This window comes from Cryptotermes secundus, unplaced genomic scaffold (assembly GCF_002891405.2).
Source record: "Cryptotermes secundus unplaced genomic scaffold, Csec_1.0 scaffold171, whole genome shotgun sequence".
Lineage (NCBI taxonomy): Eukaryota > Metazoa > Arthropoda > Insecta > Blattodea > Kalotermitidae > Cryptotermes > Cryptotermes secundus.
Window position 1 is genome coordinate 656,171 of NW_019726223.1, and position 20,275 is coordinate 676,445.

A 20,275-nucleotide genomic window follows, 5' to 3' on the forward strand; every position below is an offset into this window, starting at 1 on the left:
TGATCAACCCTAACAGTGTGTTCCGCCAAAAAGTTGGTATCCACCTATAAGACTGCACGGTGTCACAACCCAGAAAACCATTATGTACTTCATTATTTTCAGTATTAGGCTATTAAGACCTATTAAAGATAACACAGAACAGAAGCTATCATTTCTGAGATTTTACCAAACTTATTTTTCTTTTTGATTAATATTTTCCATTTTTTTAAATCCTGCCACATCACATCCTGTGAACACATTTATTCCAGTTTCTTCAATATTGGTCTATAAATCCTTTTATTTGTGGAATTTGTATTTCTCTCATAATTTAATTTCTTTTATGGTCTAAAAGACTGTACCATCTCCTGTCAGTTCTTAGTTTCCATGAATCACTACAGCAAGATGATGCTGATACGCTAAGTGACCTTAATTTATATACTTGCAGCCTAAAAACTAACAATCGTTTAGACATCTGGTTTATAATTCTTAATAGTTTGATTAGCAATTTTTACATTCATATGCTTTGAAGAGAAATCAGATTAAATTAATATCAGAGGGGATGATTAGAGGAAAGAAGCCATCAGCAGTTAGCTGACTACTTGCAGTTCTCAAGTTGTGGCCTTGACAGATCAGCCTGAACCGTTCTGTGAGCAGTATTCATGACTCAAACAATGATTCTTTACAAGTCACGGCACACAAAGGCATCCCAGACACATAAAAATATGTACAGCACCATGACATAAAAAATTGTTTATTAAAAAATTTCCACCAACTCTCCACATAAGAGATGTGCACTGCTGGAAGCTCTTAAGTACTTTGTATCACAGTTGAACTCTGCTATGCTGTGGACGTGATCATCACTGCTGCAGCTGGACATAGTTGGCTGGGAATAATCCATACTGGCCATGGCAGTAGCCCCGCCACCAGCCTTCATCAATCTGAATGAAATCCAAGGACAGAACCACATTCACATCTTGTTATTACTCAGGTACACCAGCTCAATCGCACAGTTGTCCTATGCAAGTAGGATAAATATTAAAGGACTAAGAATCATCATGCACATACAGTATTGCTATATGAACATATGATGGAAAATTTAAAAAAAAGACATCACCACTCATGAAACAACTCACCATTTCCACATTGGTGATGATATCATCAGGATCAAATGATATTTCATCTTCAGCCCCTAAAACCAAAACAAAGATGTTATAAAGTCTTATCTTTCCATTTAGGAATGCAGAGTACACCCAGTTCCTGACTAACATTAGGTCTGCCAACATCAATTCAACTTAACACAGTTTGTGAAGTACAGATGGTTTTCAACTAAGATGGTGTTTTGGTTTAACAAGAAATTTCCACGACATATTATTTCTTACAGGAAATTTGTGTCCAACTAACATGACTTCATCTACAGAATTTTTTTTCAAGAATTAATTTAACATATCAGCCAAAGTCTGGCTGTGTATCAAGAGGTAATGCTTGTATTCAGGAGATGCTGGCTATCCTGACTGAAGCTTTTGGTGGCTTTCTTCAGTCCCTCCATGCAAATGGTGGGATAGTACTAGTACTTTAAATACAGGCATGACCACTTCCTTCCACATCCTTTCCAATTCATTATTCATCATCACTGAATCACCTGATGCCATCTATTCCAAGTTACCGACAGTATTGTTAAACAGGTAGGAAATAAATATTAAGTCGTCGTTTACATTCCCTACAGAATGGTCAATACTTTGTAAGATGAGGCACCGATTAAATAATTAACATTAATATTACTACATCTACATCAAAAGCCTACAAAACAGTTTTATATACACAAAATACAGAATACTCCAATTTGTCTGCGGGAATACAACAAAATCGCAAAAACCAACGACTGACTCGATGATGTAAAGCATCACTCGAAGAATTTAAATCTTGTTTTATACTATAATTTCGTTTTATATGGTCTAATTTGTTGTATTTTTATGCCAAGTATTTTAATATAATTAATATTATTGTATCCAATTTTTCTAGTACTTCAGTTCAGTGGTGTTGGCCATGTACTTGCCTGATGATGGCTTTTGGTAGCCAAAACATGTAGCAGAGCCAACTTGGCACTGACCTCAGTTTAGTTGTGTTGTGACAGTTTTAATAAAGAAATTGTAAATATTAAATGAAGAACACTCAGAGTTCTCTGTGAGTGTTATCAGGAAAACGCCCACCTGCTTGGTAATCATACAGTGCAATGGCAGAGTAGCCAGTATCTTCTACAGAATCAAATGCTCCAGCCACGTCTTCATCTATTTCTTCATCTTCTTCCTCTGTTGGTGGCGTCTGTACCACATGACTCTCCGACCGAACATTTGAAACTGGAGATTGTGGCACAACTGGAGAATGTGGTACAACTGTAGATTGTGGCACAACTGGAGAATGTGGTGATACTGAATCTTCCTGAATAGAAGAGCGTGCCTGCGGCTTAGGTTGAACCACCTTCAATAAATTAATGATTCACATTAAACTGCATCTAGGAGTAATGATTCTACATGTGACAGTTCCTCTACTTGAAATACTTCATTTTCCACAACAACTGGACTTCTGAACTTCCTACATTTGAAACAGAAATGGAAGAGAACAAGTGAAAAACAATAAACAATTGCAATATATTTTGGGCCTTTCCAGCTTTGACAATTTTCAGTTATACTCGTAATTTCTTTATATTTGAGTGACATCTGTACAAGAAAATGACATTTTCATACACAGTGGCAAACAACCCCACTTGATGGTGAATATGTTAAGATAAGCCACAGTTTTTCTAGAGTGGGTTCATGAACTGCTAAACATTTGTGAATCACTGCTAACAGAGAGAAGCAATTGACAGCTCACCTGTTGAGGCTCAGATATGGATTGGGACATAGTCTGCTCAAGGTAAAGTTTGTGCTCCTGTAGTTTTCTCTGTTGTTCCTGTTCCTTTTCTTGCTGCTTCTTCAATCGTTTCTCCTCTTGTTCACGTGCCACACGTTCCTCTAAGTCCTCCTGCTTCTTGCGTCTGTCTCGCTCCTCCTCTGCCTTCTTTTTTGCTTCCTCTTCACCCTGCTTTGCAAGGTTTTCAAATTTCATACGAAGGTTCGATGGTTTGGTAGACCCTGATTAAGTAAAGCCAAATCTTTAATGAAAAAGGGAAAGCCAGTAATCAGTAAAGTTCTCCTGTGCTTAACTAAGCGATGTGCCATTAAGAAGCATGGGGGAGTAGAGACACAGCTCTATGCATTCATGTAACTTAGCACACAGGGCAACAATCAATGGTACTTCAAACTCACCTATGTCAGGCTTCAGTTTCTCATAGTTTGTGCCAACCTTTTCAGGTTGTTCATTGAAATCATGAGCTGATTTGTCTACTCGATCTCTCTGCACCCCAAATTTACCGCCAAATCCCTGCAAAAAAAACGTGCCCATAAGAAAATCTAACAAGATTGCTGTCTTTTGGATGTAATGCTGTGTAGTCTTGAAGGCAGTTACCAACATTTCAGATGATCCTGCTACATCAGTCTTCTGCCTTAGATGGATTATTACATCCCAGAAGATAGTAATCTACTATATATATTCTACTATACTAAATGCAGTATATGAAGATATCGAGAGTTCTTGTTTAAAACTAAAAAATCTCTTCTCTGGGCTTGGGAGTAAAACAAATAATTGTCAGCACCTGATTTCAAGATTCAAACTGTTCCATAATTCTGAATGGATAATTGATAAGGATGATGGCAGGCACAACAGCATATAATTTAATCTAGTGGGGTCTTGATATTTACCATTTTCACAAATATATATGAGACAAACTCCGTCTTAAGTGCAACAATTTAATTGTAGTTCTTTCTCATGAGTTTGTCTCATATATATTGTGTGAGTGTAACAGGATGCTTAAATATAATATCATTTTCACAAAGTTTTGACCCTGTCAGAGGTAAAGCTTGGGAATTCTGAAGGATTCAGACATTTTTACCTTATTGTGATCAGTCTGACTCTCATGCTGATGCAGCTGTTCATGGTGGTCCCACCCAACAGCTGACTTATCTTGACGGTCTGCTTGAACACCAAACTTTCCACCAAATCCAACAGCATAGTCTAGAACATCAGACATCTGTGTAACATCCGCATCACCTTATAGGAGAAACGATCTATATATACAAGGGTCCAGGTTTTGATATGAACTCTTTCCTGTATCATCAAATCTGGACAAAAGATCCATGAGGTACAATTCTATATAACAAAACCAAAATGAGCACACACATGTGCAGCATGCCCCTGCATTAAGGAAAGAATGTATCTTTGAAAATTCTTCCATATCATGGAATTCAATAACATGAACCCTCCTACTCCAGCGACTCTAGTAAATGCAGCTGCATTATTACAAAAATATCTTTTGTCCACAGTTGTAATAAAAACACATTTCCATCTCATATAGTTCTACACTGGTTGTAATTACTTTCTAGGCTCTTTTGGGTGTGCTGCTTGCACTTGTGCTTGACAGCCTCTTTCCAGATATCATGAATAAAGGAAATACACAGCACAGTCTAATACAAGATGGGAATAGCAACCACATTACCAGCCACCCTGTGACATTACCAACATATGCCCATATGCAATCTGAATTTTTTTTTCCATTGGCACTACAGCCCTCATTTGGGCCTAGGCCTACCTCCATAAAACTCTCCGTTCACTTTGGTTTTACTAGATCTTAGACATATGGTAGGACTCCTTGGGTGGGTGATCAGCTTGTCGCAAGGCCTCTATCTGTACACAAACACAGAAAAACGCACACAAACATCCATGCCCTGAGTGGGATTCGAACCCACGATCCCAGCTTCCGAGCGAGCGAAGACAGTGCATGCCTTAGACCACTCGGCTACCAACACCAGCCTGAATTTCTTAGCAAATACTAATTTCCTGAAAAGCCGACATTGTTTTGCATTTTTTGTATAAAAAAATTACATCTGAAATTTTTATTATGGCTGATTTCCTGGCTCATATTGCAAACTTTATGGTTACGCTTTATCGCTTCTGTAAGGGCAAAATTCCATAACTTGAATTTCAGTAATATGGGAGCACACATACTTGAAGCATCTGTGTAAGTACTTTTATGTTTGGAAACAAATTCCATCAACAAATTTCTCTCAAAACCAATCTGAGATTAAAAGAAACATATTTTTTATGTACCTTTTGAAGATTACTGTCTCCTGGGATGTCATGCTATGTCATATAGTAGAAAGGAATCAGTGTTCCACAGGAACCAGATGTCACCATCTTTTGGGTAGAAAAGTAAGCCACACAGGAAAATGAGGGTACAAGTATAAGAACTGCCAACAGACCCCTTTACAGTTCCACTTCAAAAAAACTTTCTTCTTACTACTTTTCCTCCTAAAAAAAATTTTCTCAATGCTTTTCCCTGCCATATTAAGGGCTACCATCTCCCACCAGGCAACTCACATCCCTCTTTCCTTTTGTCATATCTGGACCCTTGTTTTCCCATGCAACTTATTCTTTAATCACGAAGATCAAGACAGCAAGTTCCTCTGAAGCATCAGTACCTTTCTATCAAAACACACAGCATCACATCTCACAAGACAAAGTCTTCACAGTCACTGCCTTGAGAACCTTAAATTGTACATCCTATGTTTTGTGCATGAAAGCACTGCATGTGTGTCAATCCTGCAATCCTGCACACATCAGTCTTAAAAAGAGACAAAAATAACAGGTTACTAAAATATGAGGGGTATTTCAAAAGTACTGAGAATGGCAATGCTGTTCATCTTCTCTGGCCTTTATCAAAATAGCACATGCACTTTGTTGCTTCCTCAAGTGTGTTTAGCTACTAGTGCAAGTGGTGCCATTTTCCACAGTGTGTGTATGTGTTTGTACAATCCCGTGTAAAAAAAGTTTTGCAATGGTAGTGCAGAACTATATTTCATATGTTTTAAGGCAGAGATGTGCAAGAGAACTTTGTGTGAGGCTTGGAAGAAGCAGTGAACATTAGAGACATTAGAGAATGCATATGAAACAGAAGCAGTGAGCTGAGCTACAGCTCTCTGATGGTGGCAGCATTTTAAAGATGGAAATAAACAAGTGGTTGACAATGCTCAAAGTGGGAGATCACGCACTGCTGTCACAGATGTGAATATTGACAAAGCTGAACAACTGCTGAGAGAGGGCAGAAGACTATCATTAAGAGAACTGTCTGGCAGTTTAAATGTTTCACTGAGAAGGATTCATCATATAATTACAGTGGACTGGGGCATGAGTTGAGTGTGTGCAAGGTGGAAACCTCGTGACTTCAGTGATCAGCAGAAATAAAGTGTGCGGAGATCTGAAAATTAAATATTCTTCTTGATGAACAAAATCCCTGAACTTTTATTGTCAATAATCACTTGTGTTGGAGTCTTGGTTATGACATCATGACCCAGAATCGAAACAGCAGTCAACTGTTTAGAAACAAGGATTTGGCCCCCTCAAGGAAATTTCACACAGCACCATAATAGAAAAGTGATGCTGTTATTGTCCTTAACTCAAAAGCCACAAGTCTTTGGCAGTTGCTACATCTGAAGTAAACTGTGAATGGTCTTTACTATGCAAATACACTTAGAACTCATTTAAGGGGTGACATTCAGAAAAAAAGACTGGCGTTCTTGATAAAATGGTGGACTGCTTTAAGATAATACACTGACACATAATGCACATGTGATGATGCAGACACTAGCAGACATCGGTGGGACTCCTGAAGAACACCCACCCTACAGCTCAGACCTTGACCTGTGTTATTTTTGAGCATTTCCAATGCTTAAACATGAGCTACAGAGATAGAAATTCAGCACTAGCCGTTTCGGTGATGTGCCTTGGCCCCCCAGGTCTCCTGATTTATCGGCTTGTGATTTTTTCTTGTGGGGGTACCTCAAAAGCCGTGTCTACATCTATAAGCCCCGCTCTTTAACTGAGTTGAAGGATGTCATTCGTGGAGATGTGCAGTTGATTGATCAAGAGATGTTGGGCCGAGTTTTTAATGACTTCAAGCAGAGGGTGAAAAATTGCATTCAGGAAGAAGGGCGTCATCTGCAGGACGTTATTTTTCACAACTAGACTAGGTACATAAAATGGCAAATCTTGACCTGTAATTTTCTGTTAATAAATTCGCTTTAAGTTGAAAATGGGCTCAGTACTATTCATCTGAAAAATGTCCTATTCCCGGGAGTCACCCTGTATATACACATTTTCTTAAAGGTTGATTAATGTCACATATACTGACAATAAACGCTGGGACAAAGCAAACATATCATTTTACAGCAGCCAAAAAGCAATTGTCTCACAGCTGCCTCAATTCAGGCATGACAGACAAGAGTCATTTTTAAGTTGACGATTATACATTATGGACAGCACCAACAGAACTGTGATGTTAGTTCCACATATAGAAAAACCCTGTTAGTTCAAGAACCAAACAAATGTGTTAGCTGCTACATACATGACAAAACTACATTAAATTCACTTACACATTTTGAAGTATTTAAATAAAGAATAATAAACCAAATAACAATATTCCTTGCTCTGCAACCAGCGAAGTACTGGATCTCAGATGAAGCCCCTAGTTTAAAAATTGAGGATGTGATAATGTGTTCCCCAGACAGGACTATACAAAACCTCAAAATTGAGGTAACAATTAAAAAACTTCACCCATAATATTAATTTCATGTTTAATAAAAATCAATACATTCACATCCATGCTAGGTGAGTCTCTTGTCACCATGGCATGGTGTGTCCTCAGGTTGCAAATGGAAGAGAGGGCCTCTAGATATGGAGGGTAGCTGGAAATATACTGAATAAACAGTCGCGGACAGCCGACAAGGGGTGATCCTCCAGCGGAGAGGTTCAGCATGGGGCTAACTCCTCCTTGTCAGAAAAAATAAGCTTGTAAGAAATAATGCAAAGGGACCCAGGCTTGGGCAGATTCTCTTGATAAATGACCTAAGTGAAGGAAAATGGACATGAAATTTGATATGTGGAATGTAAAAAGTCTGTACGGGGCATGTTTGCTCATGACAGTTTTGAAAGACATACCAAATTATAAGTTAGATTTAGTGGAAGTACCAGAGGTCAGATGGGACAGAGGTGGCACCAAAATTATAAGAGCAAAGGAAATAACCCAAATTGCAGTGGTTACAGGATCCATGCAAAATAAATCAGGATAATCTCAACAATATAAGACGCGAGGCCAGCAGGCATTTAAGGAATAAAAAGAAGGTATATCTTGAAGACCAAATTAGTGAGCTTATGACAAACAGTAAGAACAAGAACATTAGAGAAATATATAAAGGAATAAATGAGTTTAAGAGGGGCTAGCAATGTAGAAGTAACTTAGTGAGGGATGAGAATGATGGCCTGCTTGCTGAGTCCCATAACATTTTGAATAGGTGGAAGAACTACTTCTCTTCGTTACTGAATGTACATAGGTCCAGTGATGTTAGGCAGATAGAAATACATACAACTGAACCGTTAGTACCCACACCTAGTCCTTTTGAGATTGAAATTGCTATTGCAGAGTTGAAAATATATAAAGTGTCAGGTAGTGATCAAATTCCAGAAGAATTGATTCAAGCAGTAGGTAAAACATTATGGTCTGAGATCCATAAACTCATTAATTCTATTTGGAATAAGGGAGAACTGCCCAATCAGTAGGAGTCTATTACTGTACCAATTTATGAGAAGGGCGATAAAACTGACTGTACTAATTATTGTGAGATATCACTGTTTTCGACTTCATACTTTATCCAATATCCCTCTCTCAAGGTGAAGTCCACATACAGAGTGTATCAAAACTTCAGGATCGGACTCCTCATATAGAGAGAAGAAAAAAGTGTACAACAGCATGGTTCCGGAAATGCATAATTACAGAATTATCCGACCTTTTGGTAACATCAGTGCAATCCAACACTCCCAACACTGTTGCACTGTTATACTGAATACATCTGTAACGCCAGCTGGAACACTCTGGTCACATATCAGAGGAAATGTTCAAAGTGACCTTCTCCTGCCTGAATACAGGCCATTGCACTGAGTGCCGCACACGAACAAAAATGCCCAGTGTAGTGCATACTGTCTGACAGGCTGCCACAATGCATGCATGGAGAGTTGGTACATCAGCAACAGCAGTTGAATACACGACAGACTTTAAGTGTCCCCACAGGTAAAAGTCCAGGGGGTTTAAGTCAGGAGAGCATGGTGGCCAAGCAATCAGTCCACCTCTACCTATCCAGTGCCCAGGATAATGTGCATTAAGGTGCCTGCGGGCAGACAGACTGAAATGTGCAGGAGCACCATCATGCATGAAGTACAGCTGTCAACAGGATGTTAGTGGCATGTCTTCCAAGTAATCAGGCAATGTAGTACACAAGAAATCTGTGTAGTTCTGTCCATTAAGCTTGTCTGGAAGAATGTAGGGTCCCAACAAACAATCACCAACAATGCCTTCCCAGATGTTAATGGTGAACCTCTTTTGATCAGACGATTGGATATTTGCACAGGGATTTGAGTCCATCCACACGTGCTGATTATGAAAATTTTGGATTCCATCCCTTGTGAATGTCGCCTCATCTGGGAACAACACAACAGCTGCAAAGTTAGGCGTCGCACCGCACTGCTGCAGGAACCACCGGCAGAATGTTATTCTTGCAGGATAATCCGCAGGAGACAAGGCTTGTACACGCTGTAGATGATATAGACACAGGAGCTGTTCTCGTAGCAGTCTCCAGATTGTCACGCGCGGGATATTCTTCTGCAGGCCTAACTGCCTTGTGCTGACTCCTGGACTTTGATCCACAGCACTGAGTATATCTTCCTCATCCTCAGGGGTTGTACTTATTGGCCATCCCCCTGTGCCTGGTGGACATGTGAAACTCCCGTGTTTGCATAGGCAGCAATGGATTCCTTCAAATGTCTTTCAGTCTAGCAATCTGCGCATTGGGCAGCGTTCCTGATACAAGCGATGCACCTCCGAAGCATTACCACTTGCCAAACCATACATGTTCTTCATTTGTATACATTATGTATCACTTCACAGCAGACTGCAAACAACACTTAATAATCACAGATAACAGACGTCATACTCACCTTTCGGATACAGCTACAGCTACTTAACTGGAAACAACAGGATATCATCTGCACGGTATTCAGGCCCACATCAAATTGATTCGCAACATGATTACTTGTGTAACAATTGTAACCAGTGTCTTGCATTTTTATTCCAGCAAACAGGACATGTCAGCGTGCACTCCATAAATTACATACTCGGATAACTCTGTAATTATGCATTTCCAGAACCGTGTTGTCACTTTTTTCTTCTCTCTATATGAGGAGTCATTTTCTTGAAGTTTTGTCATCGAGTATTAATAACCCTTAATGGTAGATGAAATTATTGGGTATCATCAGCGTAGGTTTTGATGTAACAGATCAACTACTGATCAGATCTTTTGCATTCGTTAAATACTGGAGAAAATTGGAGTATAATAAGACAGTACATCAGCTATTGACGCACTTCAAGAAACCCTATGATTCAGTAGGAGGGAAGTATCGTACAGTATTCTCATAGAATTTGGGGTACCCAAGAAACCCAAGTTAGGCTGATTAAAATGTATAGTAATGTTCATACAGGCAAAACATTTGTCTGATAATTTTCCATCCAGAATGGTCTAAAACAAGGAGATGCTTTATCACCACTGTTTTCAACTTCGCTTTAGAATATCATCACGTGTATATGGGATATGTGACCATAGACAGGGAATGGACTGGTGAATCGATTTATTAACCACACAGAACTACACTTTACAGACCACTGACACACACTGACTAGTGTCCTCAGTCTATTGCAGTCTCGACTAGCTGCTTCTACCGAGCAAGATTCTTTAGAAAGAAAGCAGTCTTCTGGGATTTGGCACCGTGTATATGTGGTGTTAACCGACGTTTCGGAGGAACGTATCGCCTCCTTTTACCGTTTTACTGCTTTTACCGTTCTCACGGTCTTGTCGCTTGCAGATTTCTTATACTTTTTCTTCTACCCTGAAGATGGAGGCGATACATTCCTCCGAAACGTCGGTTAACACCACATATACACGGTGCCAAATCCCAGAAGACTGCTTTCTTCATAGTCACCGCCGTGAAAGCCTCAAATCTTACAAGATTCTTTAGCTTCCTGCGTTCAGGTCCTCTTGTCAACTGACAACACAACCAACTGGATCCCAGGCTGGTGGCCATTTCATATCAACTTCCTAATCTTATCTTCACAGCCTGACTTTCAACTGAACTCTCTTGCTTACCAACCAGCTACTTCACATCACTTCACTCAACTGAGCTGCTGACACCTCCTAACTGAACTGCCTACAGCTAGGCTGGTGTCCTCATTATACAACCTTGGGCTGGTCCCAACAAAAAATACTACCTCCAGCAATCCTTCTGTTGTTGTCATGGGCAACTGCCTAGTAACAGACAGGATATCATTTCCGCGAGAACATGAATGTGTTTACTGACCACTGCTTAGAAACAGGTGTTTGTTTATCTGCCTGTTGCATAGCAACATCTGTACTTGTCCATTTCCAGGTCTCTGCCCAGCAATGGGTCTATACACCCCAATATGACATTAGGATGGTCCAGGAAAACCGGGTGGGACAAATTAAATGGGACACATCGGCTGCTGGTCTATGCTAAGATATGAATCTACTGGGAGATAACACAGGTATCTCAAAGAAAAACACAGTATATATTGTTGTCTCATCACCAGAATGCAGGGCAAAATCATGACAAAGAGAGCTAACAGATCCTCTGAAAATGTGGCACAGATAAAATATTTCAGAATGACAGTAACAAATCAAAATTTGATTCAGGAGGGAATTAAGAGGAGACTGAATTCAATCCAGAACATTTTGTTGGTGGATGGATAACGTAAATAGGGATCCTAGAGGGGTGGTATGGCCTGGATTGATCTGGCTCAGGACGGGGACCAGTGGAGGCCTCTTGTGAACACAGTAATGAACCTTCAGCTTCCATAAATTTTTTCGGAAGTTCTTGAGTAGCTGCAAAACTAATGGCTGCTCATGAGGGACTGATCTTCATGAAGTCAGTTAGTTCAGTACATTCACATCAACTGTTATTTTAATGTCCACGTGGGTGACTTCTCTTCATGTAAGGGATAAACTGTTCAGCCAATATCTGTGTCTGTTTCTACTACAATCCTGGCTAAAAAGGATCATTTCTTTTAAGAATATAGGCAAAGTATTTATATTTGCCCGTTTAACAAAAACTCTCTGTAGGCATGTGATAGAAGAGTATTAAGCAATGGCAGGATAATTAGCAAGGAAAAAACAAAGAAACCCACAGAATAACCTGCCCAGTCCCACTCTGCCCACCATGCGTCTCACATAAAGTCATCCTGTCTAACCAGCTGAGCTTTGGTGCAATAATATACCAAATATATTTAGAATCAAATTAAAAACAAGAACAAACCATAAACATGGCAGATGAATTTCTCTCCAAATAATGTTTGTATATTAAGATACCAACATTTTACTTTGTACACATTAAGCATCAAACATAGCTTCCATATTATGAAATTCATCAAAACTGAAATGAAGTACATTTATTTATGTATGGTTTACTTAAGGAAGCTGTCAGTTCTTAAGATTATACAGCATCGAACAGTAGAATCAATTAATCAATCAATATTAAATTATGAACTGGAAAGTATATGGAAGGAAGTGGTTGTGGTCTATTTCAAGATATTGTCACATGCCGGGAATCCAGAAGTATACTTCCATGGAAACGCAATATCAGTGGGCTGTTGCCTAGGAGTACCTTAAGCAACAAACGCATTTCCATGGAGATAAAAGGACAACAGAGGGTTCGTTGCATGACAGTGGCCGAGACCAAAGGCTCCTACATGGTGCGCTATATTCCATCCAAGACCAGGTTATAAAAGTCCAGCTTCAAATGGAGCACACAGTTGAGGTGAACTGAGTTGACAGCTGAGTTCTAGAAGTTGCTGAGAACAGTTCAGTTTGGCTTTGACTATAGCAGAAGCAGCAGTTTTGATACTGAAAGTGATAATAATTGTACTCGCTAGTGTAAAAGTGAGTGTTCAATAAACATATTTGCCAAATCCGAGACCTGTATGAATTTATTTGTTGCATTACATTGGCAACACGCGACAATATTATTCCAGCATTTGCCTGGGGGGAGTGAGGAAAACCACAAGAAAACCTGTCAGAGTAATCAATGTCCTGGCTAAGATTCATTCAAACTACTCATCTTACAAATACAAGTCAGAAGCATTACTGGTTAAGCCAACTTATTCAGTTAAATGACTCCTAGAAGAGTATGTACTACTATTTTAAACAGACTACTGCAAATATCTGTGGTGAGCTATGTATTAGTGGTGTGTGTCAAACAAATTTTAGTCAACTCCCAAATGTCAAATTTCATGAAAATCCATTAAGCAATTCCACAGTTGATACATGAAGACTGACAGACATGGCTAAACTAGCACATTTTTGCAACTTTTCATTGTGAATGTGCCGAAAGTTATATTTTCATTCTTGACGCCTACATGTTCAAAATCCCATACCTGTATCTTAACTTGAATTGCAGCTAGCAAACTCGAAAAAGAGAGTGCAAGATGCCAAACTTTCTCATGCTGTTTACCTGTGAAAATTATCAAGCTGCTACTGAAAACACCTCATGTGAATGGAGTAATTTTTGCCAGTCTGACTCAACTTGTAAGGCCTTACATGCAGATGCTGTGTTCTTATTAGCACAAGAAGACAAGCTACTGCTTATTTATGATGCACGAACTACAGCGATAATTTCATTCTATGTGCCATGTCTTATGAAGCCTCAAATGAAATATCATAAACAGACTTCTAGATGCTAACACAACAGGTGCAACATTATGTGAAAGTGATATTATTTACCTGCTGACAACCTTTTATGGCACACACCACCATACCTTACAGCAAAACCATTATCATTTTTCAGTCACAATCCAGATGTTTAGATGTGGTTCTCCCTCACATTACAGTACAACTGGCTGTTGTGGAATTAAAAGTTTTGTGAACTTATTTATGGCCATGTTTTATAGTTTCTGTAAAGGCAAATTTTTGTAACCTGAATGTCTATATTATGGGACTGTGCAATATTATGGGGTGAAAATATTACATTACAGTACAAATGGCTGTTGTGGAATTAAAAGTTTTGTGAACTTTATTTATGGTCACATTCTCTAATTTCTGTTAAGGGCAAAATTCTCAACTCTGAATGTCCATATTGTGGGGCTGCACAACATTAGGGAACAAAAATTTACATTAGAGTACAAGTGGCTGTTGTGGAATTAAAAAAGAAATGTGTAACTTCAATGCCCATACTGTGGGGCTGCATAATATTATGAAACAATAATTCTTTGCAGTAAGAAACCCTCATCTACGACGTGATCCCATTCCCAGCCAGCTCAAGTTAATTCTCATTATTATATCCTATGTCATATTGTTCATTTTAATACTGTCCTCCCAAATAATCTTGTCTATTCAAATATGCTGCTTTCAAGCTGACTCCAGACTTGAAGTACTCATCTTGTGTGATTCTGAACTGTGTTACTTACACTAGCCACAATCAGTAGATATATGGCATCAAATAGTAGGTTGATAAATGACTGAAGATATGGAAAGGTTACGGAAGTAAGCAGTTGTGGTCCAGCTAGAGGTTTTAGCCTGGCACTTGCCTGGAAGGACTGAGGAAACCATGGAAAACCTCATTCATGACAGCTGGTGACCTGACTGGGATTGAAAATGGTCATTTCCTACATATAAGTCTGAAGCATTATCACTTGTGTCAGCCTCTCAACTCATTTTTAACCTTCATAATCAGGTGACATAGATTTCAAACCCCATGCTTATTTTATCAGTTCCTCACATTGGAATAGGTGACTTTAAATCTTCCTGATCTACAGCAGTGAAAATCTAGTATTTTTACTGAAAAAAAAAATGTTAACATTTGGCATGCTAGATTGGGCACATGCACTGTAATAGTGATGCATGATCACTAAAAGTTAATCACCTCCTATATCATGAATCTGACTTCGATATCAAAATCTGTCCTCTCCAACCACCTCAACACACTCAAAATTAAAATGGAGTTTGTAGAAGGAAAGCACGTAAAAATTTCTGTAGAGAAGCAAAGATACAGTGTGTTAAACACTAAATGACACTACACAGAAGAACCAAAATTATGTCACTGCTGAACACATGTAACGATACAGTCCACACCCAGTGCGTGTTAGACAAAGTGCACAGGACATGCATCATACCCCACAACCTACACCCCACGCCAAGCTGTTCTCAGCGTGTTACCTTTCTGGCTTGCATGTTTCTCAGTCTTCTCAACGTGGTCCCAGCCAACAGCTGAACGGTCCTGGCGATCCGTCTGTATGCCATATTTGCCACCAAAACCTTTGGCATAATCTGAACCCAACCCAGTAAAAAATATCAAATGAAATGAAAATTGCTGCTGCTTCAATAAAATCCAAATATTTTTAGTATTTCTGCCTACAGAGATTGAAACACTTCACATTTACTTCTACTGACACCAGTACAAATTTATTTTGGATACTAAAAAAAATTCAGAGATCAGTTATAATTTTTATCTTAACCACATGAACACAAGAGTAACAAATTGGTAGTGAAGATGACCTTACCTTTCTGTGATTCGTGCTTCTCAAGTTTCTCAACATGGTCCCAGCCAACAGCAGACTTATCCTGGCGATCCACTTGCACACCATACTTTCCACCAAATCCACTACTGTAGTCACGCTGAGAGCCATGCTTCTCTATCTTCTCCCTGTACTCCCAATCTTCTGCACTCTGTGAAATGCAAATCTCATTATCTAATAGCTACACAGCCTGGAGACAGAGGAATGCCTTTCCTTCATTATTTTATACTTTATCACTGCCAAAAATCAGTGTTTCTTGAACAGTTTGCAGCAAAATCTTGAATTCAAACATATTTCTAACAGTTAAAGAAAATGGGATGTTTTTCGGCCCTGTTCTATCTTCTATATCAAAAATGGAAGCACAGATTCCTTCAAAACACTGGTAAATTCTTACCTGACCATACGGCATCACCAAACAAGTCAGTCTAATAGTAATGCTCCGGACTTGACTTGAATCTCAGCTGGGACACCTACTATCCTGACAAATTGTACATGATCTTCTTCAGACCCTCCAGACAAATAGTGATATACTACCTTAAAATGGTGCTGACTGCTTCCTTCCAAATCCTTTCCAATTCATCAGTCATCCAACCATCTGACACTACAAACTCAGTGACTGGGTTGTAAACTAACTCACACACACAAAATGGCATGGCATCACATATTAGAGGACAGAAATCTTCATATTCACCACATAATAACCTGAAATCTCACAAACCTTGTCCTGTCTGTCACTCTGAACACCAAACTTGCCTCCAAAACCAGTGCTATAATCTCGCTGTGACTCATGTTTCTCCACCTTTGCCACATAATCATGCCCCACAGCTGACTGATCCATCCTGGAAACAGTAACATACACAGTACTACTGTCTTGACAGGTCACAGAACATTTTACATGATAAAATTAATCGGGCAGATAAATTACAATATCTAAGCTACACAGCACAGCTTACTGCACATGGGGAGACAAGAAATACATATATAGTTTTGGTATGAAAACCTCTTTGAAAACAGTCCCTCGAATGACCAAGATATGGATGGGAGGATAACATTAAGATGAATCCTAAATGGAAACATCTTGTGGGAATGAGAATTAAATGGAACAGTTTCAGGATCACGTCCAGTGGTGGACCTTGTTATTGCCACTACAAAATTTTTGGATTTTACTAGTTGTGTTAACTGCATCCAAAATGCTAAATGCATAAAATATCTATTAAAGCATTCAGCTCCCAATTTCTTCCTGGACTATACACATCAGCTGGCACTTTGGCAAGCCTGGAAGAACACCAACCTGTCTGTCTGCACACCAAATTTCCCTCCATAGCCAAATGCAGCTTTAGGACCTTCCTCCAACTGTTTCTGCTTTAAAATGGCATCTGCTTCAGCAGTTTCCTCTCGTAGCTTCTTCATACTGCAAAAATATAAAAACAGTGGTACTATCCATGTCGTCTCTACATATTCATGTCATGATGCCTAGACAAAGAAAACTTTATCTTCAAGCAAGTCAAGACACATTTGTGGTATTTACCAATATTATATCAACTACTGAACATTTTACCTGAGTTATTTTTATATCTTGTCCTCCTCCACAATCTTATTACCCTTAACATTGTCTCCCCTACTTCCCCCTCTTTCTTTTCTCTTAATTTCCTTCCTCTACATCCTTACTGTTTTTCCCCTCTTCTTTTTCATCTTCCCTGTCCCCCCACCCCTTTCACAATTTCCTCCTTTTTTTGTATGTTCTCTTGCTGCTACTGCCACTACCAACACAACAATCTTCACTCTTCTCTATCTTCATTGTCCTCTTCTTTGAAAATTACCATAGACTGCAGTGCAGTGACACATTCTGCAGTATAACCAAACCACATATCATATCTATATACTTGAGTGTTTCCAGAATACATTCAGCTTGGAATGAAACTGGAGTAAGGACTGACAAGGACAATCTGTGATCACTAGCTCATGGAGCTGAGCCCTTCTTAAGAAGCCATGAATTGTGCAGCTACTCAAGAACTTACCAGCATTTTATAGAACCTGAAGGTTCATTCCCATATTTGCAAGAGCTCTCCACTGGCCCCTATCCTGAGCCAGATCAATCCAGTTCACACCATCCCACTCTATCGCTCCAAGATCCAGCTTAATATTCTCCACCCATCTACATCTTTATCTCTCTAGTGGTCTCTTTCCTTCTGGCTTTTCTACCAATATCGTATTTGCATTCTTCTTCTTCTTCTTCTTCTCCTCCTCCTCCCCATTCATGCTACATGCCCTGCCCATCTCATCCACCTTGACTTATCATTCTAATTATACTTAGTGAAGAGTAAAAGTTATGAAGCTCCCCACTATGCAGTTTTCTCCAACCTCCCGTCACTTCATCTCTCTTCAGTCAAAATATTCTCCTCAGCACCCTGTTCTCAAACATCCTCAGTCTATGTTCCTCCCGTCAGACGCCAAGTTTCACACCCATTCAGAACCATAGGCAAAATCATAGTTTTGTATGTTTGTATATGTTTCTGGCCTGAATGGTAGCAAGCATTACCTGAATTCAATCTCTTCTTAATTTACTCCTCAATCAGGTTTTGCTTTGTTACAGTCATTCCCAAACACCTGAACTGTGACATATTTACAAAACATCTGTTAGTAATCTTTATATCATTATTTTGCCCTGAATTGTGGTAGGACATTCTACACAAGTAACCAGAAAGTAAAGAGCAGGAAATTGAACTTTGACCTCTTAGGATTCATACTTCTGTCTACTGTCATTCACATTCCCACAACATAAAGGCAAAACTGTGAAATTCTGAAGTCATAGATAGTTGGGTTGAAAGAGCTAAATGACATATAAATCTAGAACTTACTCAATAGCACCAGCGGTGCGTCCAGAGCCCTCCACTGTGCGTGAGCCCCATCGTTGCTCCTGCTCTGTTACATCATTCACAAAGTCTGGGTCCGTTTCCCAGTCATCATCATTGCCATTAGAGACGTCTAGCTTTATCCCAGCACTTGCCTTCCACATGCCTCTCGATTATAAGGTCTCAATACGCTAAAAAAAATCAGGGTTAAACCATCTATTGGAAAGAGGGCCCAAAGAAAAATATGAAAGCATATGGAATATTACTTTCGAAATAAAATATTTCAGAAAAATTAAACTGTAAATACCTACAATGACACGGAAATTCCAGCCTACCAAGTAAAACATTCTATCTTTCAACGTATGACTAATTCAATGTCTCACATTTCACAGCCTTTGACCGATTAAGAAACCGTATCGTATTGCTGAAACATTCATTGTGAAGTAATATGTTATCCGTACGTCGAACACCTACTCACTTTTAAATATTTAAATACGCACGCGATATAAACTAAATAATCGCTATTTGTATTTAAGATAAACAGAAACTTACCACGACACACCCTCTGCCTGCTCTGCCTTATCCGTTGCCTAATTATACCATGGATCACCAACCTTCTATATACTTCCTGCGGTTTAACCGTCAAGGGCGGGAACACACCACGGAAACTATACGTCTCCCCCGGTCACCCCTCCCTAACTGCAACCAAACCAACAACAGTTTGAGACCATGCAGCCAATGTGGTCGCCCGCAATTTATCAAAATGCCATCCGCCATGGAATATTAACTACAAAGCATTACTAATTTCTACATATCGGAGCTACGACTGTCCACAGATCAATTCTGTATTATTTTGTAAATACAAAAAAGGCCTAGGCCATGCCAGTATTCGGTACGTATCTGCTTCGAATCCTCGGCGGACTACAGGCAATCCAGAGATTTCGATCATTACAAGCTACGCGAAATCAGGTTTATATATGTATGTATAAAGGCACACATATGACTACATGCCACATTCTTCTTCCGGGAGAGGTTTCTCTGAGTAACAATATATCTAGGAGCTTTTCCTAAAAGTATGAATCCACTCCCACATATGCCTTGATGGCGCAGTGCTTAATTCGTTGAACACAGGGACTTTGCCTTTTTATGAGTCAGAATGAAAAGCAAATTACCTCTGCTGGGGTTGGGGGTCACATGCTACAAGCCGGAAGGTCGCAAGTTCACGTCCCAAAAGATTGTTTTTTTTTCCAATTGACCTAATCCTTCAAGTCGCACTATGGTCCTGGGGTCAACTCAGCCACCAACAGAAATGAGTAAATTAGGCAGTATGCCCAGTAATCTTCCTGGGGGGTAAAGGGCCATCTGTGAGCCAATTGTCCAGAGGAAATGTGGAATCCTCTCACAACCCTATGGGCCTTCACTGCCTGTTACAGGGATAGCTTTATTTTTATTTATTTCATCTCTATAGATCATTGTTACATGATATAGGACAAGTCAGTTACTGTACATTGGCTGATTACCTTACCTATGCTGAGGAATTCACCCATTTCAAAGCTTTCTTCCAAAGTAGGCAAGTGGAGGGCCTCGTGTGGAAGTTACATATATATGTGGCTACCACCTATTATCATCCTATAAACCGCTGGACAGATTTTCTTGAAATTTGATATGAGGA

At 39.4% G+C, this 20,275-nt stretch overlaps 1 protein-coding gene across 6 annotated transcripts; it reads right to left on the reverse strand.

Annotated features, from left to right (window-relative positions):
- Positions 1-274: 274 nt before the first annotated feature.
- Positions 275-19,259, reverse strand: LOC111863918 (src substrate cortactin). Of its 6 annotated transcripts, none has more exons than XM_023850742.2 (12): positions 19,156-19,259; positions 18,610-18,794; positions 17,043-17,162; positions 16,470-16,590; positions 15,737-15,902; positions 15,393-15,503; positions 3,965-4,086; positions 3,282-3,396; positions 2,848-3,107; positions 2,187-2,454; positions 1,113-1,168; positions 275-917 (listed from the first exon to the last, which is right to left on the reverse strand). In XM_023850742.2, the coding sequence occupies exons 2-12, from the start codon at positions 18,765-18,767 to the stop codon at positions 837-839; spliced, it is 1,578 nt and encodes a 525-aa protein (XP_023706510.1). In that variant the 5' UTR covers positions 18,768-18,794; positions 19,156-19,259; the 3' UTR covers positions 275-836. The 6 variants fall into 6 exon arrangements, with proteins under 6 accessions (XP_023706510.1, XP_023706511.1, XP_023706509.1 ...); XM_023850743.2 differs by having other exon boundaries at positions 18,610-18,819; positions 19,156-19,243; XM_023850741.2 differs by lacking the exon at positions 19,156-19,259 and adding an exon at positions 18,915-19,143.
- Between the last annotated feature and the right edge of the window lie 1,016 nt (positions 19,260-20,275).

Excerpts from the sequence above, each read along its gene's own strand:
- LOC111863918 (XM_023850742.2), bottom strand. The coding sequence starts at position 18,767 with ATGTGGAAGGCAAGTGCTGGGATAAAGCTAGACGTCTCTAATGGCAAT. Across the intron at positions 17,163-18,609 it reads CGCACCGCTGGTGCTATTGA|TATGAAGAAGCTACGAGAGG; the intron begins GTAAGTTCTAGA and ends ATATTTTTGCAG. Across the intron at positions 1,169-2,186 it reads ACTGTATGATTACCAAGCAG|GGGCTGAAGATGAAATATCA; the intron begins GTGGGCGTTTTC and ends TTTTGGTTTTAG.